Genomic DNA, 16462 nt, shown 5'->3' with positions numbered 1-16462 from the left:
CGGCCAGCACAACCTGGGCCTGTGAGCAGCTCATTTGACCCTTTTGGGGCACCCAGCGGCCGCGGGGCGGCTTCCCACTCCCTGTGCGCTGGCGCCCTGGGCCCGCCGGGCCATTCCTGTGGCCACAGAGGGGCCTCCCATGCTCTCCAGGCCCCAGCGTCCACCTCTGAGCTGGGCTTGCGTGGGGGCCGTGAGGCTGTGGTGAGCTGGCGGGTGCCCTGGTCAGCGGAGGACCTGGGAGGTCTGAGAGCTGGTCACGCCTGCTCTTCCGTACTTTCCCTTCCCTCCCCAGTCCTCCCCCGTGGGCTCAGGGCCCACAGTTCTGCCAGGCCCGGCAGGAAGCAGGGAGCCTGGGTCAGAGCCCCGCACGCCCTGGGGAGGGAGCCAGCTGCTTCCGGCCAGCCTTGGATTAATGGCTTTTAATTTAGAATTTAATCAATGTGGCGTCTCTCCAGAGGGCTGCACGCTCTGGTTTGGTCGTGAGTCACGTGCTCTGAGAGTGGGGTGGGCAGGGGGCCCGCGACGCCTTCCTGGGCCCCTGCCCTGGCCGCACCCTGACTTGCTCTGCTCTGCCCGCAGCTGGCGCCCTGGTCATGGAGGACTGCAGCGTGCGCTCGGCCGCCACCATCCTGGCCTCGGTGAGAGAGCAGGAGGCCCGCTTCGAGCTGCTGACGCGGGCGCTGGAGCAGGAGCGGCGCCATGTCGCCCTGCAGCTGGAGCGCGCCCAGCAGCCTGGCGCAGGCGGCGGGCAGTCCCTGCCCATGGCCTGGCAACAGCTGGTTCTGCAGGTACTAGCCCTGGGACTCGGCCCAGCGGGAAGACAATAACGGGACCCCGGTGGACCATAAGCCCGCAGGCAGCCACTTATTTTGAGGCCTCCTGGGGCCTCGGGAGGGAAAGGGAGTGGGATTCCGGCCCCCCTGGGTGTGCAGGACATCATGTGACAAGGGGGCAGGACACAGCCATACTCTCAGAAGGGCGCTTTCCGCCTGAGGGAGCCCCGGGGCCCAGGCGGCTGGGCAGGGTCCCCTCTGGGCGGCTCAGCACTCAGCCTGGGCACGCAGAGGGTTCGGCTTCCACGGAGTCCCCCTGCCTTCGCTGCTGCTGCATCCGTCAGCAGGCCAGCCACCAGGAAGGCTCAGGTAAGGCTGGGCTCTGCCTGCTGCCTGGAGCATGACGGCGACCGCCCTGCACCGCCCCAGGAGGAGTGAGCCTGGTCTGCTCCTGGCCTGAGAACTCTGAAGTGGGGATGGACAGTCCCGTGCGGCCTCCTGGGCTCCTCCCCATGTGAGCTGTGCCCTACTGCCAAACCACAGGTGGGGGCTGGCTCCTGGGGTGTCGGCAGAGGAGGGAACGCTTTGCCTGGAGGTTGCTGTGACAGGCTGAGGTGCAGGGCAGGGCGCTGGCAGGGTTCAGGGGAGCCAGACTCACACTGGCAGAGTGGGGACCCGAGGCCCCTGTGGCCAGAGAGAGAGGGAGCAGGGTACGGGTCCGGGCCGAGACTGGCCCAGCAGGCTCGGCTGCCCAGCCTGGGTGTGTGGGACTCAGAAGCAGTGGCCCGTGGTCAGATGGGGGACATGGCCAGTGACTTCCCCAAGCCTTGATGTCCTCATCTGATGGTGGGCAGTCTGCACGCACAGCCCAGCTAGGTCCGTGGTCACAGCCAAAGACACCTCTCCACAGACCGGACACGTTGGGCAACTCTTTCCATGCTGGCTGGCGCTGACGAGGCCGCACAGCTGGTTCACAGAGGCTGGAGCTGAAGCCAAGTGGGTCTAGGTACGAGGGCCGCCCCGTGGCCCCCTGGACCCCGGCCACTCCAGACAGTGAGGCCTGCACCCCCAAACTTGGGGAGCAACACAGCCGGCTGGGCCTCATGGGGACAGTGGCAGCGCATGACCCCAAGGTTACTCTTGGGTGCTCTTTCCAGGCTCCAGCCCTCCCAGTCCAGAAAGGGCTCTGGCGTCCAGCCCAGAGGGTGCGCTGAGGGTCGATGACCCGGTGGGAAGACGTTCCCATAGCCTGGAGCTGCCCTGGCCTGAAAGGCCACCACCCTCCCCGGCCACTGCCCCTCCCACCGGGGGCCCTCCAGCCCTGCCCCTGGTATTCTGTCTCTAGGCAGGAGATGGTCTCTCAGGCTGAGATCAGACTAGCAGGACTGATGGGGACACTGGGGAGGCCAGGCCACATGTAGCCCGCTGGGCCTGGCGGCCTCCACACTGCACCTGCTTCCCAGCCCCGTCTCAGCAGGAGATGCCTGGTGAGCCACCTGTGACCCTCAGCTGCCTGGACCTGGCCCTTGGGGTCAGAGCCCAGGTCTATGAAGCTTGGAGGCTGGTGGCCAGGCAGGCAGCTGGGGCTGGTGAGCCAAGGGGTGGGGGCTGCCATGACCCCAAGGCTGTGCTGTAGGCCTGACTGCAGGCCTTTCATCGTCCAGCAGAAAGAGTGGCCTCCTCCGGACACCTAGAGCAGGCTGGCTGGAGCAGGGCTGGCCCTCACCCAATGTGTGTGTGGCAGGAGTCACCTGTAGGGACCTGGCCAGCAGCAGGCCAGGCCGAGATGGGGGTGTGGCCGTGGCACCAGCCGAGTGTGAAATTTGGGAGAAGGATCTACTCACACGAAGCGTCCAGGTTCTCTCAGGGCAGTGGTCCCGTCTGCTGCTCCTGCCTCGTGTGGCTCCGAGTTACAGGGACCAGTGATTAGGAGCAACTTAAGGAAAACTGAGGCTTAGAAGGACATGCAGTGGACACCCAGAGAGCTTGAGCATGCTGGCTGCATGGCCCGTGTGCTGGTGTGACTTGGAAGGGACAGGGGGTCTGGGGAGAAGTGGGTGGAAAGCAGAGAGCCCAGGCCAGGGCCCCCTCTCGTGCCCAGCCCCCCGAACCTCCCCCAGGTCTGTGTTCCCTTAGGGGGAGCCAGACTCCCGGGAGTGGCCTGCTGCAGGCGGAGAGTTAGCCCCCAGACGGGTCAGAAGCCCTGATAACCGCCCCCACCCCAGCCACCGCTTAGTACATCAAAGGCGGGAGGAGAGGGTCTGAGGCCAGCTAGGCCCGCCAGCCTTCACCCAGCCACCCAACAGTGATGCTCCCTCCCCTCTCTGTGATCTGTCTGCTCTGACACCGCTCAGCGGCTGGGGGACCCAGAGCGGGGGACCTCAAGTCTCAGAGGCCTCTGGGCCATCTGCAGGGGTGGGGAGCGCTTTCACTGGGAGCAAACCGAGGTCGAGGAAGGGCTCAGCGGGAAAATGCCAGCCCCGCGGCGCGGCCGGGGCGTGGGGACCGGGAGCCCTGACCGGCCGCGGGGGCGGAGGGCGACCCCGGCCCTGCCCCGCCCCGCCCCGTCCCCCGCCGGGCGCCGCCCCTACCGATTGGCTGCGGCCCACCCCGCCCGCTGGGCGCCGCCCCATCCGATTGGCTGCTCTCCGCCCCGCCCCAGTTTCGCTCCGCCCCACCCACCTTGGCCCCGCCCCATTGGCTGTTCGCCGCCCCGCCCCAGTTTGGCTCCGCCCGATTGGCCGCTCGCCTCGTCGCCTCGCCCCGCCCCGCCCGTCGGCCGCTAGCCGCCGCTCAGCCAGGTCCGACCGCCGGGAGCGAGTCCGCCGAGCCCGACCCGAGCGGCCGAGGCACCGGAGCCGATCCCGGTCCAGCCGCCGCCGCCGCCGGCCCGCGTCCCCCGCGCCCGGCCCGATGCCGGCCGAACTCAGACAGGTTGGAAGGAACTTGGTCCCGGGCGGGGGCTCCGTCTCGGGGACCGGTGGCGGAGGGCGGGGCGCTGGCCCTCCGGGAGGACCCGCTTTTGTTTGTGGAGCCGCCGGCCTGAGGCAGCTATTGTCTGCGCCCCCGGGACCGGGGCCGGGCGTGGGGGCTGAGTGGACGCGCCGCCGGGGGTGCGGAGAGCGGGCCGGGGTTGGGGCCATGGAGGCGGGGGGCCGCGGGCGCACCCCGGCCAGCGCCCCGGACAGGTGCCTGGGACAGGGTGGTGGGAGGGCCTCCCGGGGTGGCGCCTCTGCTGCAGGAGGGAGGCCGCGTCTGGAGAGGGCGGCGCGGCTACGCCTCCCCCATGTTCCCAGGGCCCCGGCTTGGGGGGGCCGCGCAGGAGCTTCAGGATTCTAATGGAAGCTGGTCTGCCGCCGCAGCGCACGTGGAGTGAGGGCTGGGGGCCTGCCCTGCCCACGTGCAGAGGCGAGGGGGTGACCTCCGAGCACCACCAGCACCGGGGAAGGCTGGTGGATAGCCTGCACGCTTGCTCAGAGTGTGTGTGGGGTGGTGCACTTACAGGCACGGAAACTGAGGCAGAGGGGAAAGGCAAAAGGTGGGTCTGGACACCTGCCCAGCTGGACAGCTAGGTGCCTGCTGGCTCCAGAGACCGAGGGACCAATTCAGGGGAGCCGAGGGCATCTGGGGCCACCATGTGGCTGATGGTTGCGGGCTGGGCTCGGGGAAGCTGGGTTAGGGGAAAGCCCACCCTGCTGTCGCCCACAGGCTCGCTCCCCTAGTCTGCAGGGCACCCACCACCCTGTGTCCTCTGGTTACTTGGCCTGGGGCTGTGCACTCGCAGGTGGAGTGCTGCTGTGGAGGGGTGAGCTTCCAGTCAGCCAGGCTGGGCCCGCCGCTCTGGGCAGGACGGGAGAGGGCTTCTGTAGTGGCCAGGAACTTGCTCCCTGGGGACAGAGGCTTGCGCTGCCTGGCCTAGACCCTACCAGGATGGCCATGCAGGGTAGGGGACTGGCGATCCTCCCCTTCTGTTCATTCATCCAGCAGCCATCTCGCACTCCAGGGCCTGGACATTGGCCGTAACCCATCCCGTGTGTGCCAGTGGGGTCGTGGGCACCCCACATCCTGGTCTTCGTGACGGACACTGAGTGCCCCTCCGGGGAAGGCAGGCAGCGGGGGTGGATCCGCGCCTCGGGGACCCCGTCCTGGCCCCCAGCTGTGCCTGTGCTTGTCTCCTGTGCCTTCCTGCCATCGCCGCACGCGCCCCTAGAGGCTGCTCTGGGCTTTTGCCTTGTCCCCCGGGTCACTTTTCTATACCCTGCACACCCTAGATCTGGTCACAAAGGCAGGACTGGTGCTATCCCCCTGTCCCACAGCCTGGACACCTGGCTTCCTCCTGTTTCCGTGTGAGGAAGCTGAGCCCAGGTGTGTAGCCGGCCCAGGGCCCTCTAGCTCTGGGCCCTGGGGACCCTCTTGAGAGCAGTGGGGTGCTGGTCACTCCGGCCCCTGGCTTGGCATCCTGGACCAGGCCCTGTGCACAAGCTCCAGGAGCTCATGGGAAACCCCAGGCCTGGACACAGCCCCTTGCTGGGCCGGGCCCAGGGGCTGTGGACCCAGCCACCATGGACGGGAGGACCACGGAACTGACGTGGGCTCAGGGGAGAGGTGACGGAAGGCTGGATGGTTATCCCAGCGTGAGAGGCAAGGGTGGGGCCCGGGCCAAGGACGGGGTGGAGAGGCGGTGGACGGGACTGTCGGGATGGGGGTTGGGGGGCTCCGTGTCTAGGGTATGAGGGCGGTCTGGGGCTGCAGGGCTGGTGGTCCCTGAGGCTCAGCTGGCCTGGGTAGGTGGACATAGGACACGGGGCCCTGGAGCAGGGCCTGGAGCCAGACGGGGGTGCAAGCAGGGTGGTCCGCAACCTCTGGTGAGCGCCAACCATGTCCTGGAGGTCAGTCAGTGACCCCACGTCCTCATCCCAAAGCTGTTTTGGAGGCACCAGCCATGGTTTGACCTCGGGCCCCCGCGGCCCCCAGGCCTTAGCTCCCCCACCTACTGGCTCCTACCGTCCCTGTGGTGGACGCCAGGGGTGCTGAGGGAGCCTGGAGGCACAGGTAGAAGGCGGGGGGTGGTATCATGGGGGTGTGGGTGATAGGTGCTGTTGGGAGAGCCCGGGAACTGGGCTGGGTGCTCTTGCACGCGTGTGTGAGTGCACATGTGTGTCCAGGTCCCTGTCTGCATGCGTGTGCCCAGGCGTGTGTACAGGGGCCAGGCCTCCCCATGCTCCCTGGCTGACTCAGGCTGCCGCCTCCCTGCCCGCCTGCCCCGGTGAAGTCATCACCATTTTTAGCTCCCTGAGGTCACTTGCCAGCGGGGGCTCTTAGGGCCTCGGGATCCCGCTGCCGGGCTGCCTGGGCTGGTGTTGGTGGGAGCTGCCACAGGGCCGCCAGGCCTTCCTGGGCTCCTGGCTCCCCTGGACCCCACACCCTCAGCCCCCCACTGCACAGTGTCTACAGGTTGGGCAGCCAGGCACCAGTGGCACTGAGACCCAAGGGGTGCACCCCCTGTGCCCTCCCAGAAGCCCGAGCCCAGTGGGGCGGGACCTCTTCTCGGAGAGAGTTAACGTATGCAAGTCTACGCACACCTCCCCAGGGCCCTCCCACGACAGGTCTTGGAGTCCCTGCCCTCCCTCCTCTTGGCGTCATAGCCTGCGGCCTGCCGGCCCCTGGCCCCCTGTGCCAGCAGAGTGCCCACTGCCTGCCACACTCATGCCCCTCCCTTGACCAGTGCAGATGCAGGGGACGGGGGTGCTGAGGGTCTGTGGGTTGCCCCTGCACCTCCCTGGCTCCCCAGGGCCCTCAGACAAGAGCCAGGCCACTCTGCTGGGCCTACCGCCCATGTCCCCATCCCAGGCCTCCACCTGCTTCTCTTCCTTGGGGGGCGGCCTCCCTCCTCCGGACCGGGACCCCGGCAGACATGCTACTTGCTCTCTAGGACCGTGGAGGTGCTGCCGGGCTGAGGCCCGCGAGGGGTGATGTATGGCCGGGAAGCCTTTCCCGGGGCTCTGGGGTCCTGTTAGCAGCGCACACATCCTGCTCACACTCTGCCCTCCGACAGGCCTCAGCATCACTTTATAAAACCACACCCGTCCTCAGGGCCCTGCTTCTGGAGGAGGGGCGCGTTCCGTAGCCCCTGGCGCCAGAGCCTGCGGGCTAGTCCTTCAGGCTCCCCCTGGACCCCGAGGAGGCCCCGACCCCAGCACTGTGTGCAGTTGGGGGACACGCGTTCCTTTAGGACGGGACCCCACCCATCAGGGTACGGGTCTCGCCGTGGAACAGGGCCTGGCCTCCTGCTGACCCAGGAGTGTGCGCCCCTGTGCCACCCACTAGGGCTTGGATCTCAGCCACTGCCCCTCCTGGCCAGAGGCTGGTCCTGGGGTGCTGGTGCAGGCAGGGGGGACCTCGTGCTGCTCGGCACGGCAGGGATCCGGCCCAGCCGTACTGTGGGCTGGCCTGGCCTCTATGAGCCTCAGTTTACCCTCAAGAAAGTCTGACCCGCAGGCCCGTGGCCTTCAGAAGCGCCTCTGTGCAGCGCTGTCTTGTCTGCGGGGATGTTGGCAAGGGGTGCTGAGAGCTAAGGGCCCGGCTGGGGAGACTGGGGAAGGGTGTAGGAAGGGGACACCAGGGCTCCCTTCCGGGGTCGGCTGGGCCCCGCTGGCCTGGATCCAGCCTCTCTAGGCTCTGACCTGGCACCAGGTCTCAGGGAGCGGGCACCGGCCCCTGGACCGAGGGAGGCCCTGCCCACACAGCAGCCCTGAGCATCCGGCCGGAAGGACCCAGGGTATTTTGTTGCTCCGGGTGCGCAGGGTTTTCTGGGAACTGGGTATTTCTGTCCTGCGAGGGCGTCCGCAGGCCCTGGGGGGTGGCGGGAGCCTGGGTGTGGCCTCCAGGAGCCAGTGAACAGTGCAGAACCTGCCACCCTCTGCGCTCTGAGGTGGGCAGGGAGGTAGACCCACCAGGGATCATGAGTGTCCCGCTGGCGCCTGGGTCTCCAGGAACAGCAGCAGCCCAGCCGCACAGCCCCCACGAAGGCCACCCCCCCCCCCCCCCGCAAGGCTGCCCACCACGTGGGGAGCCGGGCTTTACCCACTCGCTCAGCCCTCAGGAATCCTCCCCACCCGGAAGCGGGTGACCAGCCCCTCCGCTGTCAGAGGCAGGAACATGCCGCCCCGGCTGAGATGGGCCTGGGGCAGGAGAGCGGGGAGGCGTCCGTGCCCAGGGATGGTGAGCTCGGGGCTGTCCTGCCGACACCTGCCCCCTCGCCCAGGAGCAGAGCCCGGGCAGCCAGGCCTCACTGGCCACGATGCCGGAGGCGCCCGAGGTGCTGGAGGAGACCGTGACGGTGGAAGAGGACCCGGGCACCCCCACCTCCCACGTGTCCATCGTCACGTCGGAAGACGGCACCACGCGCCGCACGGAGACCAAGGTACACGGCGCCCCGCCTCCTGCGTGTCCACCCGGCGTAGGGCGCAGGGCCGAGCCGCCCTGGCCTCCCAGGCTGCCCGCCCACCGGCCACCCCCTTGCCCACCAGGTCACCAAGACAGTCAAGACGGTGACCACGAGGACCCTGCGCCAGGTGCCCGTGGGCCCCGACGGCCTCCCCCTGCTGGACGGCGGGCCCCCCCTGGGCCCCTTCACCGACGGCCCCCTGGACCGGCACTTCCTGCTGCGTGGGGGCGGCCCAGCGGCCACGCTCTCCCGCACCTGCCTCGGCGGCGGGGGCGGCTTTCCCGACGAGCCCCGCGACGTCCCCGGCTACGGAAGCCTGTCTCGAGGGCTGGGCGTCCGGCCCCCACGCGGAGGCCCCCCAGGCCCAGGCCCCGGCGATGGCTGCTTCACCCTGCCCAGCCGCCGGGAGGCCTTTCCTGTGGGGCCAGGGCCGGAGCCGGGGCCGCCGGCCAGCCGCTCACAGCCCGAGCGGTTCCAGGCGGAGCCCTATGGCTTGGAGGACGACGCTCGCAGCCTGGCAGCCGACGAAGAAGGGGCCCCTGAGCTGGAGCCGGACTACGGCACCGCCGCGCGGAGGAGGCCGGACTGTGGGCGGGGCCTGCGCTCCAGGTGAGCCCTGTGCCCTGCCGCCACCTCCAAGAAGTCCGCCCTGCGCCCCGTGCCAGGGTACCACCTGGGCAGTCTCGCTGCGGGATCGGCCTTGGCTCTTCTCGGGGACAGCGGCAAGGGCGGGCTCAGGCCTGGGGGGCTGCACTGGGTCCCCTCGTGCAGGTCAGGAGTCAGAGAAGCTGGTGAAGCACCGGCACCTCCCGCCCCCGCTTCAGCTAGATGGCCCCGGAGATACGAACTCAGGGCGTCTGTCTGAGCTTGGGCCAGACGCCTGCCCCTGCACAGGGGTGCCCAGAACCCAAGCCCCGGCCCTTCCCTTCCCGCCGGCACTTCTGGTTCTGTCTCTCCCGCTCTCAGCGTCTCCATCTGCGAGTGGGAACATGCCCACAGGCGAGACACTTGCCCAGCCGCAGCCCGTCACCTGGAAGGGGGTTGGACATCTGACCCCGGGCCTGGTGGCCCCTCACGTGGTCCTACCAGCAAGGCTGTGTGCAGGGGGTGCACTTGGGCCTCGCGGGAGGTGGGACCCCATCCTGGTGTTTCACAGAAACACCAGGTTTCTGCTGGGAGTCGGGGGTCTGCCTGGTGGCGGGAGTGAGCGACTCCCCGGGTCTGGGGACAACCTGCCCGACAGCCAGTGCGATTGCTTGGGGGCAGGGCCGCAGCCGCGAGGGGATGGTCACGCGCGTGCTCTCTCGCCCAGGGCCTACGAGGACGTGGCGGACGACGGCGGCGAGCTGATGGAGGAGCGGCCGCCCTTCCCCGCCACCGCGGCGCCCCTGGCGCAGCCGGAACGCGGCAGCCTGGGCAGCCTGGAGCGGGTGGTGCGGCGCTCGCCCTCGGCAGACAGTGCCCGCAAGGAGCCACGCTGGCGGGACCCCGAGCTGCCCGAGGTGCTCGCCATGCTGCGGCACCCCGCGGACCCCGTGAAGGCCAACGCGGCCGCCTACCTGCAGCACCTGTGCTTCGAGAACGAGGCCGTCAAGAGGCGCGTGCGGCAGCTGCGGGGGCTGCCGCTGCTCGTGGCCCTGCTGGACCACCCGCGGGCGGAGGTGCGGCGCCGCGCCTGCGGGGCACTGCGGAACCTCTCCTACGGCCGGGACGCCGACAACAAGGCGGCCATCCGGGACTGTGGCGGAGTGCCCGCCCTGGTGCGCCTGCTGCGGGCAGCGCGGGACAGCGAAGTCCGCGAGCTTGTCACAGGTGAGGCGCCCGCCCCGGCCCCCAGCTCCCCACCACGACTCCTCCACCCCTCCCTCCCTGGTCCTCCTGGGAAGTGGTGGGCCCGCGGCTGGGTGCAGGTCACGTGAAGACCACCTCTTGACCCTGGAGCACAGTCCCAGCTGCCTGGGTGGCTGGGAAGGGGTGCACCTGCCAGCCCCTCCCGTGTCCCGGCCCCTGGGGGCTCCTTCCCCTCCCCTGTACGCCAGAGTGCCCACAGCCTCTCACCATGGCTGGTGTGAGCTGGGCTGAGCTGGTTGAGGAGGGGATCCCTGAGCTGGCCCTCTGGGGAGGAAGGGCAGACAGAGCCTGCGGTCAGCCCAGGCGGGTCGATGGTGCTCACAGGCACGCTCTGGAACCTGTCATCCTACGAGCCCCTGAAGATGGTCATCATCGACCATGGCCTGCAGACGCTGACCCACGAGGTCATCGTGCCGAACTCGGGCTGGGAGCCGGAGCCCAATGAGGACTCCAAGCCACGGGACGCCGAGTGGACAACCGTTTTCAAGAACACGTCAGGTTGCCTGAGGTGCGGGCCCTCAAGGCTGCCGGGGCTCTTCCCTGCCCAGGAGACGGGACCCAGGCGCCTAGCTGGCCTGTGCCCTGGGGACATCCCCGTGTCCCGGATAACGTGCAAGGCGGCTGGCCACCCAGGCCTCGGTCTCAGAGCTGGTCACAGTGCTTGTCAGGGTCCGAGAACGGGCCTGCTCTGCACGTCTGTGTCCCTCCACGTATCCCTGCCACAGCCAGGCGGGGAGCTGGAACTCGCAGATCCAGGTCCCCTGGGTCCTGTCTGTCCGTCAGGGTAACCCCCTGTGAGGTCCCTGAGAGGTAGAACCCTGAGCTGCACAGACTCGGGCCTCTGGGAGTCAGAGGAGCCCCCACCCAACGTGGGTGCAGGCGGGCCCCCGGCCCAGGTCCCGCGGTCTGCCATTCACTGCCAGGCTCCCTCGTCTGCTGGCAGCCCTGACTGTGTGTGGGCATTTCTGCAGACAAGACCCCAGGGCTGGGGGGAGAGTCCCCACAGGAGCCAGCCCACAGGCTCGCTCTTGGCCTCCCAGGAATGTGAGCTCAGACGGCGCAGAGGCCCGGCGGCGGCTCCGCGAGTGTGAGGGGCTGGTGGACGCCCTGCTGCACGCTCTGCAGTCGGCCGTGGGCAGGAAGGACACTGACAACAAGGTAGGCAGGGAGCCCCGGGAAGGGCCGGACTTGTAGCCCCCACAACGGGCTGGGGTCTGAATAGGAGCCCTGGAGCACTCGGGCAGCAGGGGGGTGGGCACGTGATCCACAACGGGGAGGTGCTCCCCTCCCCTCAGACGCATCCCTGAGTCTCACCCCAGTGGGCCCCGGCCCCTCCCGCCTTCACGGGCCGCGGCGTGCCCCCGGGAGGGTCAGCGCCCCATGCCCCCTCTCCCCACAGTCGGTGGAGAACTGTGTGTGCATTGTCCGGAACCTCTCCTACCACGTGCATAAGGAGGTGCCGGGGGCCGAAAGGTACCAGGAGGCCGAGCCCGGGCCCCCGGGTGGTTCTGGGAGCGCCCAGCGCCGGAGCAGGGAGGACGCCGGCTGCTTCGGTGGCAAGAAGGCCAAAGGTGTGTGGGCGGCACCGGGGTTTGGCTCTTGGATCCCAGGCCCGCCGAGCTGAAGGCCCTCCACACCCACGGGGGTCACGGCCAGGGAGCCAAGCGGGGCACCCAGGGGCAGGCAGGAGCGAACCCGTGCGGTGGTCTCCTTTGGTGCCCAGACCCAGACCTTCAGCTCCAGGAAGGGTTCTGGGGGCTCATGTTTGGACATCACCACCTTCCAGCGTTGGCAGGGAGCCCGAGGACCCTGGGGCGGGGGGGTAGCACCCACCCGCTTCACTCCATCCCTGCCTCCGGCGCGGCTGCCCGGAGTCTGTGCTGACCTTACCCGCACACCGCATGGCCTTTCCTGACCCCGTCGCCCGTGGGGTCGCTCCCCCAGGAGTGATCGGGCTGAGACTCCCCGTCCCCCACCCGATCCTGGGGGGGCATGGGGTGCTGCCCGCTCAGGCTCCTCTCCTCTCTCCCGTGCTTCCTCGGCCGCCCAGAAGAGTGGTTCCATCAAGGTGAGTCCCTGCTCGGCCTGCGTGCAGGCCTGGCGGGCGCAGTGGGCACCAGGGACCCCCCATTGCTCAGGCAGCTGTCTCCATGACAACCACAGGACCTGCGTCTGCAGGAAGGCCCCTCCCTTCTCCTGGCAGCCGTCTCCATGACAACGGCAGGAATGTCAGCCTGGGGCTGGTTGGGAGGCTGAGGGGCTGTCCCTCTGTGAAACCTCAGCTGTGGTCCTGGGTGGAGGGAGCCCAGGGTGGACAGGGCCGGGCACGTCCATCCCCAGGGCCCTGGGGAGAGAGTCTGCCCTCCAACGGAGCGGGTGAGGCGTGGCACAGACAGCGGGAGCACGCAAAGGCCCCAGGAGGCTAGGCAGAGCCAGCCCTGGCCGTCTGGTCTCAGCTCTGCCTTCCGTGAGGAAGAGGGTCCAGCCTGGGTGGAGGGGCTGGGAGGTGGTGAACGGGCCCTCGGCTGGCAGGTTAGGGGGCGTCTCCTGGCTGCCAGCGCCCAGGGCTGGGCCCGGCCGCCGTGAGTGGCACTGTTCGCCCCAGGCCTGCTTCACCACAGCCTGGCGCGCCCTGCCCCCACCAGGCCTCACTGCCCCGTCTGCACCTCCCTGCCCAGCCTGGGCTGCTGGCCCCTGAGTTCATGCCCTGGGACCCCAAGGAGGCTGTGGGGCGATCTGAAGCGCGGATCCCAGCACCCAGTGGGAGACGAGTCCTGGCCCCCACTGCACTCTAGGCCGACACGTCTGGCTGAACTCGGGACAGCACCCTGCTCCAGCCTCCTGGTGCCCGTCTCTGACGTGGGGGTGTCTTCTGGGCCGCACCTGATACACGCCTGTGCCCTGCAGGCTCCATCTCACCCTCCACTGCCCTTTTGTTCCAGGGAAGCGGGATGGAGAGATGGACCAGAACTCGGACACCCTGGACCTGCCCAAGCGCACTGAGGCTGCCAAGGGTGAGTGTGGGGAGGCAGAGGCCAGGCCGGTCCAGGAGTGAAGTTCTGTGCCACCGAGCTGGCCTGAAGGGCCTTGGGGGCCAGTGGGGAAACTGAGGCCCACAGGGGTGGGGCTCCCAGAGGACTGTGCCAGCTTCTGGCCATCTGCTCAGGGCTGGGAATCAGGGTCTGTGCCAAGGTAACTTCAGGCAGGTATAGGAGTGAGGCATGGAGGAGTGGGTGGGGATGGCAGCGAGGGTCTTCAGCGAAGGGCAGGGCTAACCAGTAGCCGCCTTTGCCAGCCTAGGCACCAGGTCAGGCCCAGTTTGGAGGGTGGTCCAGAGCACCCTGGCACATTGGGGCAGAATTGGGGAGGGGCTGATGACACGCAGGGTGAGGGACGGGGGATGGAGGTGATGCCCAGGGACACAGGCCGCAGTGTGGGGCAGATCTGGCAGGCTTCTCCCCGCTCCGCCCTGGAGCACAGTGGAGCGACTCTGCTGCTGGGCTGGGGCCTCCATTGAGGCGGCGCCAGTAGGGGTTGAGCGGCTGTGTCTTGGAGGGCAGGCCTCTAACATAGGATGCGCGGGTGGGGGCTGTTGCTAGGCAGTCTGAGTCCTGTTGCTAGGGGAGCAGTCCTGGCTGTTGCCCACGCCCCACACCCCTAAGCCGGGTCCGTGACCTCTCCCAGCCTCCGTTGCTTCCTCTGTGAAATGGGAAGGCTTTTCCTCTCGGGCAGCTAAGGGGTGATCACGTGGGTGCGGAACGTTCCCCGGTGACGTCATAGCCGCCCTGGGCCCCAGCTTCTCTGCCCCGGGAGCGCCCAGGATGGGAGGGTGACGGGCGGCATGCGTGACCGCGGCGGGGGCACTCCGTGCCCAGGCTTCGAGCTGCTGTACCAGCCCGAGGTGGTGCGTCTCTACCTGTCCCTCCTGACGGAGAGCCGCAACTTCAACACCCTGGAGGCCGCGGCCGGCGCCCTGCAGAACCTCAGCGCCGGGAACTGGGTGGTGAGAGAGGCCCCGCGGGGCAGGGAGGCTTCGGGGTGGAGCTGCTGGGGCGGGCTTTGTCCGAAGCGGGAGGGCGGTCCGGCTCGAAGGGGCGGTCAGGGCGCCGCTGGGCGCGCGACGCGGCCCCAGCTGAGCACGCCGCCCCCCGCCGCAGTGGGCCACGTACATCCGCGCCGCGGTGCGCAAGGAGCGCGGGCTGCCGGTGCTGGTGGAGCTGCTGCAGTCGGAGACCGACAAGGTGGTGCGCGCCGTCGCCATCGCCCTGCGCAACCTCTCGCTCGACCGGCGCAACAAAGACCTTATCGGTGAGCGCGGGCACGGGGGTCTGGGGCCCGGGCCCCCCGACCCCGCCGGTGCGGCCTCACCGACCCTAGCCCGCTGCCCGCCGCCCGCAGGGAGCTACGCCATGGCCGAGCTTGTGAGAAACGTGCGCAGCGCGCAGGCGCCCGCCCGGCCCGGTGTCCGCCTGGAGGAGGACACAGTGGTGGCCGTGCTCAACACGATCCACGAGATCGTGTCCGACAGTCTGGACAACGCGCGCTCGCTGCTGCAAGCTCGCGGCGTGCCCGCGCTGGTGGCACTGGGCGCCTCCAGGTGGGTGCAGGCGTGGCCGCGGGAGGGGCGGGGCAGGGCCTGTTGGGGCGGGGCCTAGGTGGGTGGAGCGGGAGGGGGCCCCGGGTGGGTGGGCGGGGCCTGTGCGTGGGCGGAGTGGGGGGGCGCCCCAGGTGGGTGGGCGGGGCCTGTGGGGGCGGAGTAGGAGGGGCCAGGTGAGGGGGCGGGGCGGGGCGGTCCAGGCAGAAGCTGATCCCGCCTGGGCCGCAGCCAATCGGTGCGCGAGGCGAAGGCCGCGTCGCACGTGCTGCAGACCGTGTGGAGCTACAAGGAGCTGCGCAGCGCCCTCCAGAAGGACGGCTGGAGCAAGGCGCGCTTCCAGGTTAGGCCCGCCCGCCCCTTCTCACTTCGCCAGGCCTGGTCTCCTGTGGCAGCGCCCCGACCCACGCCGTCTGCTATGTGTTCCCCCGCCGCAGTCAGCCGCTGCTAATGCCAGGGGCCCCAAGGCAGCCCCGAGTCCGGGAGGCTTGGACGACAGCACGCTGCCGCTGGTGGAAAAGAGCCTGGGTGAGTATGGGGCCAGAGCTCATCCCGAGGTTCAGCTGTGCCCCTCTCCCGGCCGAGGGCTACAGGGAGGTGGGCCTTCCTCCAGGAGGATGGCCCCCACTCTTCGCACCCCCTACCCCCAGGGCGTTCACCTTGGCACCAAGCTGGGGGCGGCTTTGCCAGGGAGCAGATGTTGGTGACAGGGTACCCAGAGTGGCTGAGGCCAGGCCTGGGCCCCCGCCACCACCTGCAGCCAGCCACCCACACGCTCATGCCTTGCAGACGGTGAGAAGCCAGGCGGCCGGGACATGATCCCCATGGAGGCGCTTGGTCCAGGTGCGGGCAGGTGCAGGCTGTTTGTTCTGTGTGGGGAGGGCCTTCCAAGGAGGGGTGGTTAGAAAAGGGATTTGGCTTAGGGGTGCTCAGGGAGCGAGGGGCGGGCCAGCCAGGGAGGGGTCACTGTCCAGCCAATCTGGTCTGCCACTTGATGGCGGCTGGAGGGCTCTGAGCTGTGGGCCGGGGGGCCAGCAGGGGGAGTGGGGACAGATGAGAAGACCCGGCTCCGCGCAGTCCAGGCGGACGCCCTCCCCAGATACACCCTGGGCGCTGAGGGACAGCCACACCTCGGTGCCTGCCTCAGGGTCCCCTCTGCCTCCGCCCAGCAGATGGCTACTCCACCATGGACAGGAGGGAGCGTAGGCCTCGAGGCAGTGACCCAGCGGGGGAGACCTCTGAGAAGGAGCCGTTGAAAGTGAGTGGCCTTGGGCATGTCCGGGGCGGGGCCTGGGGCGGGGCTGTGGCTCTCCTGGCTGGGGAAGCCGGGCACCCGGTCCAGTTCGAGGCTGCATACGCACCCTCCCTCCTCAGCCCCGCCCCCACGGCAGCGCCGCCTGCTCCGCGCCTGTTCTTGGGTCCCCCAGCCCCGCTGGCGCTCAGCCCTCCCCTGGCACACACCCCTGACCTGCCCAGCTCCCACCCGCCTGCTCATACTAACCTGCTGCGTTCTGCCTCCAACGCCCGCCTGCCCGCTGCCCGCCCGCTGCAGCCCGACCCCAGCAGGAAGGCTCCTCCGCCCGGGCCCAGCAGGCCTGCAGTCAGGCTGGTGGACGCTGTGGGGGACGCCAGGCCTCAGCCTGTCGACTCCTGGGTCTAGCTTGCATGCCCGGTACGTCCCTTCTGGGTTCTGCGTCAGGGTGGGGCCTCCTCCCCGTGCCGCTGCCTGCCTGCCTGCCTGCCCTGCTCTCCCTGCACGCTTCCTGCAGGGCCACCCCAGCTCAGCGGAGGGAAGCC

General features: G+C 69.2%; 1 protein-coding gene across 11 annotated transcripts in view; it reads left to right on the top strand.

The window, feature by feature from the left end:
• The window catches only part of ARVCF (ARVCF delta catenin family member), a 30690-nt gene that overhangs the window by 13413 nt on the left and 815 nt on the right, over window positions 1–16462 (top strand). The window contains exons 2-18 of one of the 11 annotated variants that reach the window (XM_061385701.1): window positions 580–788; window positions 8038–8196; window positions 8303–8829; window positions 9533–10032; window positions 10396–10579; window positions 11112–11229; window positions 11471–11642; window positions 12122–12139; window positions 13014–13085; window positions 13947–14074; window positions 14229–14379; window positions 14470–14668; window positions 14897–15008; window positions 15103–15193; window positions 15455–15508; window positions 15835–15923; window positions 16218–16337. In XM_061385701.1, the coding sequence (XP_061241685.1) occupies window positions 594–788; window positions 8038–8196; window positions 8303–8829; window positions 9533–10032; window positions 10396–10579; window positions 11112–11229; window positions 11471–11642; window positions 12122–12139; window positions 13014–13085; window positions 13947–14074; window positions 14229–14379; window positions 14470–14668; window positions 14897–15008; window positions 15103–15193; window positions 15455–15508; window positions 15835–15923; window positions 16218–16325 (2877 nt within the window). In that variant the 5' untranslated portion in view covers window positions 580–593 and the 3' untranslated portion in view covers window positions 16326–16337. Of the gene's footprint in view, window positions 1–579; window positions 789–3516; window positions 3708–8037; window positions 8197–8302; window positions 8830–9532; window positions 10033–10395; window positions 10580–11111; window positions 11230–11470; window positions 11643–12121; window positions 12140–13013; window positions 13086–13946; window positions 14075–14228; window positions 14380–14469; window positions 14669–14896; window positions 15009–15041; window positions 15194–15454; window positions 15509–15834; window positions 15924–16217; window positions 16338–16462 lie in introns of those variants that run through there. The other 10 variants (XM_061385702.1, XM_061385709.1, XM_061385710.1 and 7 more) reach the window with 10 other exon arrangements.

This window comes from Bos javanicus, chromosome 17, assembly GCF_032452875.1.
Source record: "Bos javanicus breed banteng chromosome 17, ARS-OSU_banteng_1.0, whole genome shotgun sequence".
NCBI lineage: Eukaryota > Metazoa > Chordata > Mammalia > Artiodactyla > Bovidae > Bos > Bos javanicus.
Note: the sequence above shows the minus strand (reverse complement) of the source record. Positions and strands in the feature narration are given on the sequence as shown.